This window comes from Chiroxiphia lanceolata, chromosome Z, assembly GCF_009829145.1.
Source record: "Chiroxiphia lanceolata isolate bChiLan1 chromosome Z, bChiLan1.pri, whole genome shotgun sequence".
In the NCBI taxonomy this organism is placed as follows: domain Eukaryota; kingdom Metazoa; phylum Chordata; class Aves; order Passeriformes; family Pipridae; genus Chiroxiphia; species Chiroxiphia lanceolata.
In genome coordinates, this window is record NC_045671.1 from 34470853 (window position 1) to 34487914 (window position 17062).

General features: G+C 36.2%; 1 protein-coding gene across 7 annotated transcripts in view; it reads right to left on the minus strand.

The window, feature by feature from the left end:
- Positions 1-17062, minus strand: part of PRUNE2 (prune homolog 2 with BCH domain) — a 144886-nt gene that overhangs the window by 89050 nt on the left and 38774 nt on the right. For all 7 annotated transcript variants that reach the window (XM_032675256.1, XM_032675253.1, XM_032675257.1 and 4 more), the window contains exons 5-6: positions 12194-12346; positions 9658-9752 (exon numbers count right to left, since the gene is read on the minus strand). In XM_032675256.1, coding sequence (XP_032531147.1) covers positions 9658-9752; positions 12194-12346 — 248 coding nt within the window. The remainder of the gene's footprint in view (positions 1-9657; positions 9753-12193; positions 12347-17062) is intronic.

The following is a 17062-nucleotide window of genomic DNA, read 5'->3' on the forward strand; positions in this document are numbered from 1 at the left end:
AGAAATTCTGATTGAGAGCTACACGATCATAGCTGAAGAAAGTATCCTATTCTGCCCTTTTTTTTTAAAACCTAAGCAGTAATGAAAACTCTGTGGATTTGTATAAAATCACAAGAATTATAGTAGCATGAGAAAAAAAAATATCTCCATAGCTAAGTTTTCAGTCAAATGATGATTTAGTTATTAACCACAGATCACAAATATGGACAAAGTTATGAACCTCAAAATACTGAGACTTATTCTTCAGATAAAGTAATTAAAAAAAACCCACAGCAGATATAAAAACACAAAATGCTATAATACTTCTGACTCTTTTATTGTAATTAATAAATCCAATCTGTACTTAGCCGCTTTTTTTAAAGATATTGTAATCATTTCAGAAATGCAGTAATTTCAGGACTAAATGAATATATATTATGGAAAAAATAATGTAAGTCTTTATCTCCAAAGCAGTGCAGAAATACAGTGCAGGAATTTTCATTTCATACTTTATTTATCGAGTCTGTATGGAAAAAAGAAAAAATTGTCAGAAAGTAAGATGTTGAAGTACTTGCAATATACACAGGAGTTCTGAATGATGGTCTTTCTAGGATCAAAGAGACTTAACTTGTATTCATTTAAACACAAAAATAAAATTTACACAAGCAATTTAGCTATGGAGTAGATAACATTTTGGTAGATAACATTCATGCAGTATCTCTATGGTGAAAACTACATTTCATTTCAACTACAGTTCATTCACAATAGCTGTGAATAATTCTGAATACAGAAGTGGTGATCTTTCTGAAAAAATTTTATCTCTCTCCTAGAAAGAGAGAATGGAAAATTGCATTCTTTGGTAGAATTACAGCTAGATTTTTTTAGCTACTCTGAACTTGAGAATTCAAATAAAGACTGAGGGCTTTCAACTTGAATAATTTTGTACTTTTTAATCCTTGTGTTATAAATAAAATATAATAAAATGTATATAAAATTAAATAAGCCCTGATGTTTCCAGTCAGACAAAACACTTGAATTTAAGTGAGCCTGAGAGCATATCCAGTTACACAGAGTCAAAAGAAGAATCTTCACTGTCATCATCTAACCAGAGAACATACATGCTGAAAAATCTTACAGAGCACTTGATCTGTTTAGTTCTAAATTCCAAAATGTTTCTACATCTTAAAATACCCAACAGGTTCAGGACTAGGCTTCTGATATGTAACAGAAGGTATAAAATTCAGTGGTGCATGATAAAAACACAAGTTATTGAAATGTTTACAAGTGATAAGCACTCACAATTCCAGTTCAGAAGGTGTCTTAGGGACATGCTTTGCCAAACAGATGGAACAAAATCAATATTTCAAGACATAGCAGATATATTTTACTGGTTTTCTGCATCAAAATATCACTATTCTAAATAAATATTGCATGATTTTAAAAGTTGAGGGATTTTTAAATCTCTAAATTAAAAACACAAAAGGAGTCACCACAGCAAGCATTTGCTTAGAAATACCCTGTATCTCAATCTTCACTTCCTGCAAACAGAATTGCTGACTTCTGCAGTAATGCAATACTACCACTATCAACCCCAAAAATAAGGCCTTTTATTTATTTTATTTATTGCTGACTTCTGCAGTAATGCAATACTACCACTATCAACCCCAAAAATAAGGCCTTTTATTTATAGTTAGACTTATATTCTAATATTGGATCAGCAGTTCAATATTCTAATCAATTTGTTTCCCACACAATAGCAAAGAAATAACTAAATAGCAGAAAATAAAATTTCTGTAATATTCATATTGTCATCCCTATTATCAGTTCTTACATTCTCATGCATTACAGTCAGATCTTAAAATATTAAAAATTCACATTAGATTTTACATTGATTTTTTTTTTAAAGTGTATTATATCTCACAGAAACAACTCTTTATGCTGAATGTTTCTCAAAACAGCACCTCCCGCTGTCAATGTCTATGCCCCATAAGCAGCTAAGCTGAGTGCCACTGACAAGAACTAGAAGAGTATACAAATGATAAATTAGTCAGCTTCGTAGAAGTCAGAAATGCAGTCCAATAATGATACTGTAGATTATAGCATTTTATTTAGCTGGTAGTGCATATTTTACAGCTGTATTTCACTATCTTAATTTATTTAAACACATTTCATATATGATACGAAAGAAAACATAGTTTTTCTTTTTGAAAAATGTACTTGCAAAAACAAGCACATTTTTACTGTAATGTTAGTAGATTAATGTTTATGCTTATTCCTTTAATAATTCTCAGTTATTTTACTTTGTTTATTAACTTCTGAACCAAGATTGAACAAAACCATTAAAGGTAGAATCATCAACAATAGCAGGAGCCAAATTTAGACCAGATGTCACACAACTTATAACTGATGACATTTATCCAATTTCTTCAGATACCAAAATAAACTGAAATCTTAAATACATACCATTGCAGACCTGATACTACTGTATACCTTGTAACTTTTTAAAGTGATACTGCAAGTGCAAAAATCTCTGATGCTTCTGGCTTACCATTAGTTATGACAGCAGTATAGAGTAAAATAATCCAATACACCTCGCAAAAAGGACAGTTGAATAAATCAGCACAGGTTGAGTTGGACAGGTTGATACAAGTATAAAGGTCTTGGTCAGTTTTACAACTTTACATTTTTCTCATATCACAAGGGACCATAATGAACACTTTGCCATAGAAGGTGATCAAGATCTTCTTTGTCAAGAACAACTTGCCCTTGGCGAACCAATGCTGTCTTTTCCCAATCATGTGCTTCATCTGACTTATGATAGTTCCCAGGAGGCTTTGTTTCATAATTTTTCCAGATAATGAAGCAAGACTGATGTACTATAATTTCCTGGATCCTCCTTTAAGCCCTTCTTGTAGATGGGGGTGACATTAGCCCTCTCCCAGTCTCCCCATCTCCACAACTTCTCAAAGATTACAGAGAGTGGCCTCACAATGACGTCATCAAGCTCTACGAGCACCCTTGCATGGATATTGTCAGGATCTATTGACTTCCAGGGGCCAAGCTCCTGTAATAGCTCACACCCCAGTTTTTCCCTCACTGACACTGGGTCTGTGTTTCCATCAACCTGGATTTTTGTTCCTGGGCCCAAAAGTACTGGTGATGACAGAAGTGAAGGAAGTGTTGAGAACTTCTGCCTCTTCAGCTCTCCTGTTTAACAGCAGGCCAATATTTTCCTTCTGTTTCTGCTTATTGTTTACATACCCAAAGAACCCTTTCTTGTCCTTCCTCACATCCCTTGCTAATTTCCCTTCGAGCTGAGCCTTTGCCTTTCTAACTGCATCTCTGCATGCCCTGGCAATGCCCTTGTAGTTCTCAACAGATATTCATTCCTTTTTCATTTCTGGTATGCTTCTCTTTGGTTTTGAACAGACTCAGAAGGTCGTATTTAAGCAAAAGGGGTCTCTTGCTTCACCTACTTCCCTTCCCTTCCCTTTAAAAAGGATAAACTGGTTTTCTGCTTCCAGGAGAGCGGTCTTGAAAGACTCCCAGCTCTTGTTAGGTCCTCTATTCTCCACAGAAGCTTCCCTCTCAACTGAGCTCTGAGCAAGTTGAAGTTCACTCTTCCAAAATCTAAAAACTTTGCCTTCAAAAAATCTAAAAACTTTGCCTTTTACTAACCTTCAGCATGCACAGCCAGACTCCAAACTTCACAATATAGGGATCACTGCAGCCAAATCCATCACTAAGTGAGATATTACAACGCAGGTTTCCTTGGCTTGTGAGTAGCAAGTCCAGCAGTGCCTCATTCCTGGTTGGCACATCTAGCGTCTGTATGAGGAACCATGTATGAGGAACTTGATGGATAATGTAAGCTGCTGTATTGTTCTACCAACAAATCTCTGGGTAGTTGAAGTCACCCATAAGAACCAGGATCTGTTATCTAAAGTTTGCTTAAGTGACACAGATATTGCTTTTCTGCCCTTATCATCTTGGTTTAGAGGTTGGTAGCAGATGCCTAATCTAAGATCTAAGATCTCCCTTGCAGATGACCCCTCTAATCTTGACCCAAAGGCATTTGATAGGGTTTCCATGGTTGCTGTAGTTGACTTTTATACATTCAAGGTTCACATTAACAAAGTGCAATTCTTCCTCCTCTACTTTCCTGCCTGTCTTTATGGAAGACAGGCAGGAAGCCTATAGCCATCCATCATAATCCTCCAGCCATATGATTTGTCCTATCATGTTTCAGTTATTCCTATAATACCATAACTTTCTGACTGGGTCTAGAGCTCCAGTTCCTAGTATTTGTTCCCCAAGCTGTGTACCTTGGCATATGTATTCTTGAGGTGGCTGGTCTCATTCTTATCTTGGGGTACGGCTGAGGAACAGCTGTTGCTGCTCTGGTTGGCCTGGCTTATTCCCCAGTTGGTTGCAAAGGCAACCACTTAAAACAACCACTTAAAAGGTTCTCCCCACCAGATTCCTTTCATATCTTTAGAGTCAACTAACTTTAACAGAGAATTCAGCTGGTCTGTCTAATCACTCCACACCTTGGATTGTAATCATTACAACTGGGGTACTGAGGCATCAATTGAACAGCTATTGTCCTCCAGAAGACAGCAGTCTGATGTTTAAACATGAGAATAGTATTTACATTAATGCACATTTGGCTGCACTATTCAGTCATACGAGGTGATGATTTTACCCTCTTAATACTTCTAAAAAGGCAAATGAAAGTATATTCAAGCTTTGTGTATTATATATAAGTTTTCCTAAGGCAGATCTCACACACTGACATTTTAAGACCTTAATTAAGGTTGATTTATTTACAAATGGTATGTTTTCAACTCTCAGAAATGTTGTATTTAATGTTTTATTTTTAAACACAATTAAAAAATAATATATAAATATATACATACTGCAAATGTAATACAGATAACAAATTCATTTAAGCCCATTTATGCACATTAGTGACACACCATGTGGCAGAAAGACTAGGACTATGAGAAGACCCCTTGGCGATTTATTTTATATTAAATCTCTAATGGCCTCTTCTCATCTTTGCAAAAATATGCACAAAAGTCCAGACTATGCAGCCATTGAAATGAATGGTTATTTATTTGCTAAACGAGAACCCTATGTTTAATGTTCCTTAGACATAAGGTAGTCTGCAAAAGTCGCATTCCTACAGCTCCATACATCATTTATTTTACATACCCTAACTTCTCACAACAGGCATCAAAAAAATACTACCAAACCGCATTGCTCTTGTAAGTTGCTGAGAATTTTGTTTCCAATTCCATTACTGGAAGATTAAATGTTAACATGTTTACTTCGGGTTCGCTTCTTGTTTTGTTTTTAGCATTAAAAACAAATTCATGGACCAATCTAATGCTATTTAAAGCACATTTACATTTATACTGCAAGAAAGTTCCCAATACATAATATATACACATAATCATTACAGACAGACAACAAAAGTTCAAACCCTCAAAGTACCATGTTGTAACCTCATTTATTTGGGTGCAACAGTCTACCCAGCACTTGTTTGACATGCTTCAGCTAAGACAGAGGTTCTTGATTTGCTTTACAGAAGTATTAAAAGCATCACTTTTCACAATACAGAAATAAGATTGTCCAAATTTGTAGCATAGTGGTATGCCTTACTAATACTACAAAGTAGACTGAAAATTAAACCATCTCTCTGAGATCAGACTATTATTTCATAAGAAGCAGATCCACTGTGCACCCAAACATTTCTAAATCTCCTAAGTTACTTTTGCTGGAACAGCCACTGTGGGTTCCTCTGAGGCGCAAAACCACAAAGAGGGAAATTGTTACAAGAGACAGAACTTTCCATTGGTACCATCCTCAATGCATCTGGACTACTGGAGGCTACCTAAGGACAGTCAAGCTTACAGTGGCAGCATGAATTTTCAGGTCACTTTCTTAAAGAAACAGTGCTGGCGGCAGCAAGCCTCCACTGAGGCTTTGACATATTCTCTAAACCATTAGCTTGGCACCCCCGTAGAGGTGCCACAGAGATTACACAATCTCTACAACCTGGAAACTGTCTTTATGAGATGTGTGGATGCAATGGGCAGAAACATGAACAAAAACCTCAACAGATCAGTCAGCCTTCAGAACACGCATCTTCCCTTGTCTATATCAGTCAGTAGCAGACAATCATAGATCTTGTTTTCAACTGACTGACCTGCTTCTTTGTGGACTCACTTGATTTTCTATATTCCTAAGTTACTGCAAGTTCTGTGAAGAGTTAGAAGAAATTTTCATGAATCAAAAGATAAAAGACTTACTCCAATAAACACATTATTGATCTATATCATGAGCCATTTCAACTAAACTGAACACTCATGAAATCTGGATTGTTCTCCCAGTGCACTACACTTAAGAAAGCAGAGAACAGAGTTCAGTTTACAGAGGAAGTATTCCTTTCTCAGGTAAAAAAATATATTACTTTCACAGGAAGTTATATTGAGAAGATATTACTTGTTTCCAAGAGAATTCTAGCAGAGGAGAAGCAAAATATACTCTCAGGGCATAGCATAATGTAACAGAAATTAACTGCAACACATGCACTGAATTTTGCTACAATATCATATGCGTAATCATTATTATGACTTGGGGAAACTTTCTGACAAAAGCAACAAAAATGAATGTAATTTGGGCAGTGTCACTTTTCTTTTGTGGTTCTCTTGAAAAAAAAGTGGCTATGCATGTCAAATCCAAGAAGTATATACTCTGACAGCCAGTCACTGCAGAGACAGGTCTGATTTCAACTTACAGCTTTTATGCAACATAAATCCAGGAAGGCCATATCCAAAGGTCTCAAGAAATACAAAGCTGCATACGGACTCTTACAGAAACCTAAACACATCCACACAAAATGACTTCGCTATAGAAAGCACCGTAATGGAAGATACTTTTGCATATTTGTTGATTACTTTAAAAAAATGACCTTGTGATACTTCTGAAAAAACAAATACATTAGAGATTCAATACTTGTGCCAAACGTGTTCTTTACGTTTCCTTAATATTTAATCAGGTAATGTCTGTGGAGCAATTTGAAGATGAATAACAAATTGCCATTATTATTGCTGAGAAAATCCTGAAGTCATTAAAGTTTGTGTATTCTGAGCTCATAACAGAATTCTAAACTGAACAGAGAGATAGGTTTGGACAGGGTTGTTATTAATTCTCTTATATGTATTGTGCTTCTGACACTGGGTGAAGCAAATACACATGATCCCTGGCTCTAATAAGAGCAAGTTAAAAAGGTCTTTTGCTAGTCAAGCACTGTAAATCAAGTGAGTTCAGAACATGTTTGAACAAAGAGCAGTAAATACAGTAAGTGCAAAACTGATCTCCATTCCAATTTTGAAACTGAGTCCTTTTGTTACGAAGTATAACTTTGCAAACATTATAACTAGAAAAAAAAAAAAGGCAGTTACATCCCTGAAAAGTTAGCCCTTTCTGATGCAAACTATTCACAGCAGAACAACAGACAGCAAATAGCAGGCCAAGGTATCTGTAAATTCCTGAAAAAAATCCCATCAAAAATACTAGTAATAAAAGTACTTAACAGATTGGACCTAAAATCCATCCTAACACCAGTAAAACACCGGTCAGTTTGTTCTTACATGCCACTGAATCTCCTTTTTCCTCCACAATGTTCACTAGATATGTCCTAAGAAAAACAATTATGAAACATGTACTGCTTGATCATCAGATCTTGACATGGCTTGACCAAGGTTTGTCACCATCAAATGTTACACTATCACTTAAAAAAAAGATTTAAAATTGCCTGCTTTGAGGACTACAAAAACCTAATGTTGCTGAATTCAAATTGTGAGTTTCAGCTAAGAAGACACATTCTGAGTTACAATTCATTTGAGCGTATAGAGTATCAATGTAAGGTCAGCCATACTTAACTGGAGCTTAGATCTGTGGAGCCAAGGTCTGCATTCTACATAATCTATGAAACGCAATTAAAAGAAAAATAAATAAAAAGAAAATGTAATGCTAAAGCTAGCTCCTAATTACTGGCTCTGTCCACCATTCATTGAAAGTAAAGAGAAAGATTTAAAACAAAAGAAGAGGAAGATTTTATTAAGAATTTTTTAAAATCCCATTTTCTCTTTTGGGTATTTTACTTAACATACTCTTTCCTCATCCCTTTTCCTCCCAGCCTTGGCACAATTTTCAGGATCAAATGGTTCATAAAGCAGTGTATGTTTGGTGGTAAAGATTGCTTAACACTGAGAAACTAATCAAGAGACTAATAGATTCTGCTTCATTTCTTCAAGCTTTCCTACCCAACTTGCTTTGTGTATTTTAGTATGCTAGTAGAAACCTATGGATTATTATTAGCTGGATTGCACCACAAACTTTTTCAACCACAGAAGCACCTTATTTTTTGTAAAATGAATTACAAGAGATGTACTGTAAGAAATCTCATAGGACATAGAAGGGAATCACAGAATATTCTTAATCCAACAAGGATTAAGTCCAGCTCTTAAGCGAATGGCCCATACAGGGATCAAACCCACAACCTTGGTACTATTAGCACCATGCTCTAACCAGCAGAGCTAATCTCAGAGTTAAGAACTATCCAAAAGATATTTTTCTTTTTTAGTACCATTTGAGGTAAACAAAGTTTTGATTAAAATAAACTGCAAAATTACAAGATGACAATTTCTTGTGCATTTCAAATACTTTCATATGGGTGACCTTTGGACAAACGGACAGATTGAAAATTACAAATATACACTCTATAAAAGTGCTTTTGTTATTGAGATTTTCTTCAGTCTGCTTAGTTTTCTTATTAATCAGTGTATCAGTATGCAAACTTCCATCAGAAGTAAGTGTCATGTCATATTTGTTCAGTCATCTAAGCACTAATATTTTTAAATGCCAGTAACATTAATATGTATTTCAGATAGATAGCTACTGACAGCCATAACACAAATTGTCTTGAGATAATGATACAAAACTTATTACACAAGAGTTTTCCCTAACAAATTACACAATGTTTGGGACTGTTCAAGAAAGAAGATCAAAGCAGTCACTTTCACACTGTGTCAGGGATACTCATAAAAATAAATCTATAGTTTTGATTCAAAGATCAAAATTTTACAAACTTCTGCCCCACTGAGGTACTTCTCTTTCTGGCAACAGACATTTAATTTAGGCAATGTGGCAATGGACTTCAATACACTTCATTATACAGTTTCAAGATGGGCTTTTAGAAGGCATGAAGGCATATCCCTCCCTCTCAAAAAGCCTAGAGTGTGTTAGAATGGCTTTATAAATTATGTGCCATACTGTAAGCGAAAGGTAGGACAAAGTCCTGGTTAGTAACTACCTACTGAAGTATGACAGAAAGCTCACAACTGCAATTCACCCAAAGGCTGCAATTTTCTTATGCCATTGTTTGAACACACCATGGTAAAGTCTAATGGGAGGGAATAATCAGATGCATAATAACATAAGTCAGACAACAAACAGCTAGTGCTTCTACCAAAGTTAATTAAATCACTGAAAATTCTGCTCATGTGTAATATTGAGAAAAAAACTTGTTCAAAATCTTTATTAAAGAACTGCATCCCTATGCAATAAGGCTGTTTAACCTACTACGTTGTTTAAGTTTCCTCTTACCTCCAGTGTCACGTACACAGTGCTAATTGCTACTTTGATTTCTCCATCCGAAATCACCTTGAGATCCTTCAGTATAACCTCCTCAATACTCACACCTGTTTGAGAAGAGACAGGAATTTCAATATATACAAATATCTACAGCTGACAGATGCATCAACACAAATTAAAAAGACAGCTTAGACCTCAATGCTGAGGCTTCTGTATTTCAGGACAATCGTATGAGAAAATTAGAACCAATATTAATATTTCAATGCTTAATGTTTGTAGAGGGTTTTTTTTAAGAAAGGAAGAGATTTAAGGGAGGGGACACAATAACAACGAAGATGAAGAACTAAGTCTTCTGAAACGCAGCTCGTATTTTTCAAGTCAGCTTTACTCCAGTTGATGATGAATGTATAGACAGACCATTCCTATGGTCTAATACGAAATCACTAATACGAAATCACTAATATAAAATACTTCTGGAATGAGCAATACATTGAAAAGCACCTGTGGAATACCATGGTGTTTACAAAATACTCAGAAGCAAAACATTTAAGATATTCTCTAAGCACAAAGTCATTCAACCTTTCTAACCTTTTTCACGAAGAGATAACACCAGTAGGTTTTTCTTATGTACATCAAATCATTAACATACTGAGTAGATGTTAACGTACCATACAAACACTAACATCAGAAACAATTGTGTAAAATTGGAATTATTTCACATTGCAACTAGACATATTGATATGTATAAGCACAATGTATTGAAAATCGAAGTGACTAAGTTTCCCTAATTGAAGATGTCTGCCTAAATGCTGTAAAGATTCTCAAAATAAACACATGTTATATAGAGGAACATAAGACATATCAGACGATAAAAAATAGAGACACGATAGTGAAATGTCTATGTAAAGAATGCTGCTAGCCATGTACCCCAGTGTATGGTGGCATTTAAAATGTCCATTGACTTTTAAAGCTTAGCAGCATAACATCCAAAATGTGTTTGCATGACTGATTTTTAAGAGGGAAAAAAAATACCAACTTAAGCCTAAGAAATTACTCCTTTCATTACTGTTCCTGTACAGAGTCCAGCTACTGCATTCAGTCTAGTGACAAGACAAACATATACTTATCTGTCATTTAAAAAATACTTGTACATAACTCATAGACTTTCTGATGGGTTGCAACCTACTGGCTCTCAAATAACAAATGAATTCGTGAATTCAAGCCACTGAATCATTCTTTCTGCATGAAACTGAGAACTTTGTTTTTCTGAAATGTCCTAATACTGCCTCAAATAACAGGTAGATGAGGTAAAATATTCAGCAGAGTTTAAAACCTTCAAAGGACTTCAGAAACTCAGCAGCACCTTAATAATACAAATGTCATATGAATAAATGTAGCGTTAAATATGTACCTTGTAATATACAGAGAACAGCAGCTATGAGATAAAAACAGGGCATGACAGTGCCCACCTTATGCGGCATATATAAATTACTGGCAACTGATACCATGCAGACTAAACCAATTCTATCTACTTTGCATTTGATATTAGAAAAACTACATAAGCCAAGTACTGAAGCATCTTCCTAGGCAACTGGCAGAACTAAGAACAGAACTCCATAAAAGCCACTTTCACTGTGTCTCTCCAATCTAGACTCCATTCAGTTAATTTCTGAACTATGATTATTTGACTGGAAGAACTTTAGGGAACTATGTGAAGATTTATTGCCCCAAAGTAATCTAACTTGCAACCTCACTGAAAGAAAGGGCAAAGGAAGCAGCACTTCAAAGTCTGTTGTTATGTACCAGATAGGGCAGCCATCTCAGGCTGATGGTCTGAATTCCTGACTGATTTCTGCAGATGGGTGAACAGAGAATGGTCAAAAAAGACCATGTGTCTGCATGAACCCTGTGCATACTTGACATACCTAAGAAAGAAACATCTCACTAATTTAATACTTGCTCTTTGGTAACAACTTGGTAGCAAATGCCAGTAAAAAAATTTGAGAGTTCTTGCAACAATTGTCTTCCAGCTTTTAAAGCATCCCCTCAAAAGCCTGCTACAAAATTTTGGGTTCAAACATTCCCACTTTTGATCACTAAATATTTTAATTTGATATTTCTAGCAGAAGAAAAGAAAAGAATTGCAATTTTCCCACTGCTTCCTTAATCTTAGTCTGGTGTCAAATTCACTTCATCTATACACAGTCCTTGGTAAAACTGAGAAGGATCTTAGAATAAAATCCACTTCCACACCATGTAGGCAGTTTCAGCACAATTTCTGCATGAGGGCTGACGCATTAATTAATGATAACTTTATCTGTAAAAGCAACATAAGATTATTTATGAGTTTAGTAGTTCCTCAACAGAAATCACAATTTCATGATTCAGAATGTAAGCAACTTAATTTAAAATTAAATATAACATATTTAACTGTCACTGAAGAGAGCATGCTGCAACTACTTTCACCACACACACTAAGACAATATTCTGATACAGTTATATAAATATATTTGTAACAAGTCTGAAAAATGGAAGCAAGTTGCATTACCTTGTACATTAAACTGAGTCTCCTGGAGTACAGAGATAATTTCCTCTCGTGGGGGAAGATCTGGAAACTTTTCCTCTAGGATTGACAGCACTTTCTCCTGCTCCTGTGTGATACTGTCAGCTTCCAAAGACATGCACTTGAAAAGAATGCTTCCTGAAACATTGAAAGACAAAAATCAATGCCTCCTGTAAATATCAAAGAGGTACTACAGAATCAAGAATGTTTACTGTATTGCTATCCAAGCCCCTTCTTTCTTGGAGGTTGTTTCCACTGATGTGTTCACTGAATTAGATATTGAACTCACACAGAAACATCCTCCTAACGTGAAACTTCTAAAATCTGAACTGGGTGCCTTTTCAGTGCCTACGGTAGAGCTAACTGGCTGGTCTCAGTGCTGCCACAGTGTGCAGTATGCTTCTGTACACCTACAGTTCTGCAGCATGCCCAGCAGCAAGTGGCAGGACACCAGGGTTTATCCCTCTCTCTAAGCATTAGACCAAGTGCTGGTATACTTTGAAACAGTAAATCCACATTGCCAGTCTTTCTTCTACAGACATGTCAATTAACTGCTATAATGGTCAAAAGGAAAGAAATACTTTACTGTGAGGGTGGTGAGATAATGGAACAGGTTGCCCAGAGAAGTGGGTACCATACTGCTGGAAGTTTTCAAGACCAAATTGGATGGGGCTTTGAGCAACCTCATCTAGTAGAAGGTGTCTCTGCTCATGGCAGCGGAATGGAACTAAGTGATCTTTAAGGTCCCTTCCAACCCAAACCATTCTATGATTTTAACTCCATGAACATAGCAAAGAAACACCTATTCAGTCAATCAAAATGATGCACTCAAAATTTAAAAGAAATATAATCCAATAACTTCAACTCTTAAAATACAGAGGTGAGAGTAATGTCTTTTCAGACAACTACGTACTGCACATATTCCATCCTGAATGTAAAAGAGTCCTGATTGTTTAGGGTATAAAGTCACCCTTTCATTCCCTGGAGATTGAGGTCCCATTTGTTAATATACCCAAACATAGCGTTCACTTCCAATTACTCACGGTAAATTAAGGATAATAAAATCTTATACTTCAGCATTGAAATTATTTATTACTCTACTGTGCATAGGGATTTCAAACAAGTGTATGATTGCATTGTATTGTGTTGGGTCAATGAGCAAATCAGTACAATAACATAAGATAGTTACTATAAACCGAAGTGTTTAGTCTTTAACACAGAGTGAAGCAAGTAAAAGAAAGCCCTGGACACAGCCATCCTCAATCTCACTAGATGGACTAGGACCCAAACATCTAGTATGTATCAGTTTTTCTCCTATATTGTTATCACATAAAATACCAAAAAGCATTTCTTCAAAATTCACAAAACACTTGCAATTTTGCAATGCTAAGTAAACATCTCCTTATTAGACACATCCTGTGTGAATTAAATAATAAATAATGCTTAACAAGAAAAAACTGTTCCCTGTCAGATATTAGTTTCTGGAAATTAAAATACACGAAGTTCCATTCTGTGTTTCTGTTACAGATATTTTAACTCCCAATAATCTTTTAATTTGCAGCAGCTATTTCTTCATGCCAGTCTTACAATCACTTTAAGACAATGCTCCTGCTCTATTCGATAGCATTAAATATATTAAATAAATACAGACTGCATGAAAATCATGTATACTGACTAACATTGACATTTGTAGATTTAGGTACACAAAATATGGCTCCATAGCAAGCAGATTTCAGATTTCTACAGGTAAATAACTGATATATAAAGGACTCAGGATATCTATACCCATTAGCAAAGCCTATTTTTCCTTTCATAGGAAGAAAGTTTCTCAATCAGCAGCCTCCAAGATAATTCATCTAAAAATCCCCCTGTGGCGTTCAACCTCTAACCAGGTAACAGTGTCTGTGCTACATATATACGCTTGAAACATATAGCTATCCATACCTTGGGAAGGGTGGTGACCAGAATGAGTTATACACCCCATAGCACACTCCCAGTCAGCACAGAGCTGCACCTCGATAAATGGCAGCTCAGTGACCAGGCTGTATGAATTATTTTAGCAACAGCAAATTTCTGCTTTTTCAGCCTTCCTTTTATCCTCCTCCAGGAGCAGAAAGGAAAATTGCTCATGCACACACAAAGGAAATGGAGACTCCAGAAGAAAGTACTGGCTCTACAATGCATGCTCAAATTCATCATACAATTACCTGCTGGAGGGAAACTGCAGCATATCCCATACAGCCCTCCAGCAGCACTAGGATGAGTTAGGCAATCTATCCATTTGCACAGATCCTCAGATATGCAGTATGTAAAACTTCTATCACAGTTGTGTGTGCTCCAGGGAACAGAGTATTTGGGTAAGACCAAGAAGATAAGATCTTAATACGAACACACAGGAAAAAGCAGTAGAACAAGAGATGTGAATTGTATATCCAACCAAGCTCAACATTTTGGAAGTCAACATGATGTGAGCTTGACTCACCGTAGGCAGAGGGCTGAGAGAGCTTTTTAAAAGACTGTTTTTCTCACTTGTCATAGCAATACTGTAGTGTTTGCAATTGCTAACTTCTCTACTAGGGTGAAATCAAGAAAAGGATCCTTCTCATATTACTAGGTGTCCACAAGCCCTAAGATGAACATTTATTCATCCTTTAATATTATGATCATTCTTTAATACTATGCTCATCAGCAGGAAAGAAAGGCACATCTCTTCTCTCTCGGGCATCCTCAACATTCCTGTGAGGGCTAAGATTCCAGGTAGTTTAGAAAAACAGTTCACTTAAGGTACTTTTGACCAAAGGTCAGTAGTCTGTTTCGTCATGTGCTGTCTTGGAAGTAACTGCTGTAAAAGCAATACACGGTCTCAGAAATCTCCTGCAGATTTTACTGAGTGCTTGTGCAACTCCCCCAGGGTTTCTGAAAGCATAATGGAGGCTGCTGTTTGCTGACAACCACAGAAAAAATATATAATAGGCAATACAAGATTCAATATTATTTCTTGTGTACCTCACATCACTTTACATACATTTTTTTCCAAAGAAGAGGCCACTAGAAAATAGGTTAAGGCTCTTAAAAAAATGTGCCTTCTGTTCTTTTTTTGCAAAGTGGTTTGGAAGTGAAGCACTAGTTTTGCCAAAAGCAATTGCTGTGCATTAATATTAAACATGATCTAATGAAAGCAGAAGTCGTTTTGGGAAACCATTATGAAAAGCACAAGCATCTCCTGAATTATAAGTTTATGGCTGAGAGAAACAGTACAATGAAAATATAGGCATTTCTCCTGTCAAGGAAATATAAAGGACAGAGAAAAGAGGAAAACCAACAGTCCCTCATGGAAAGTAAACTTCAACACACTGCACTCCCTCACAGCCTCCACAAACCCAAACTGTAAACAGATCCAAGAAAGCAATCTGCATTGTAATTAACATGAAAAGCCATGAAGCTGCAACACAATGTAATATGGACGAAGAGAGTAGGAGTACTGTCTCCAAGAAAGCTGCTTCCACACATTAAAAAGAAAGGTATCTGTCCAAGTAAGTGCAGTGCTTGGTGCAGTTAAAAATGATCCTTTCTTTCTGGCCTATATACTAAGGATGCATCAATCCAGGAAGATGTGAATCATCTGATCAATGTACAACACAGAAAAAAAATATTGGCATAATTCCTAGAGTCCTTAAAAGGACATTTCTTAACATTTGTCTGGGTGGCTAGAATAGCGAACTAATCTTCTCTAATAAAAGTCAGACTGCCCCATCAGGGCATGAAAAGACCTCAACTATGCAACTCATAACTAGCAAAAGCAGATTCACATAAAAAGATTGCTGATGCTCTTGCTGTAAATCTGTCTGTATTTACATGTTGCAGTTTGCACCTTGTGGCATCCTTCAAGGCCTTATACAAATAAACATAAGGAGGTATTTTTGAGAGTGCACTGACCCAAGCTACTTGACAGTGAGTGCTTGGAATCACATTCTTGCCAGCTGGCTGCAGCAGACAATGTAATGATTCAGCAGTTTAATGGATCTGAGTTTGGCAACAGTCCCCTTCTAACATCTTTGGGGAAATAAAATAATACAGGCCCAAGACTCTGGCAGGTTTTATAATTGTTTGCTTCTGGCACAAATCCAGGAACAGCACAAGCTCTAACTTAAGGCAGCTATGGCTATACAACACTGACTCTCTAAGCAGGCTCTAATCAAAGCCCAAAGGTAGAATTAACTTATATCATGCCTGATGGGGAGACAAAGATACCAGAAAAGCAGTCATCTGGAAAAAAAATCCTTAAATATTAAAATGCCTAAATCAATAATGCTGGGTTTCACACGAAAAGTCTTTTCCTCTTGACTTTTTTTTTTTTTTTAACACAGACAAGCAGGTGAAGCTTGTTCAAAGTTGAAATGTGGCAGGTTATAAACATCTGCCCTTGTTACTGAAATTTAAAAGTTGCTAACAGACTTTGAGAAAAAAGAAGTTTGGAAAAGAGGCAGTAAATGGAGCTGTCATGGTCACTACACGATAATTACTAAAATTTTAGATACTTCTATTGTCTTACTCCCTGGAAAGCCAGAAAATGAAAGAGGACTTCCCAGCTCAGAGACTCAGGTGTTACCATCTCTCAGCTGTTTTACAAAAATAAAATCCTAATCCTTAGCAATCTGACTTCTACTTTGGCCTTCTCTTCTGAACTTTGCCCAAAATTTAGACATACTAACTATATACAGATTTACATTGGAAGTAACATAATGAAGCGTGAAAAACACAGTAGAGCCTTTTCACTGCCTCTATGCCTCTGAAGTGCCCCCAAACAGAGGGGATATCCTGCGAGCCTCTACATACTCAGTAGCAAGAATGAAA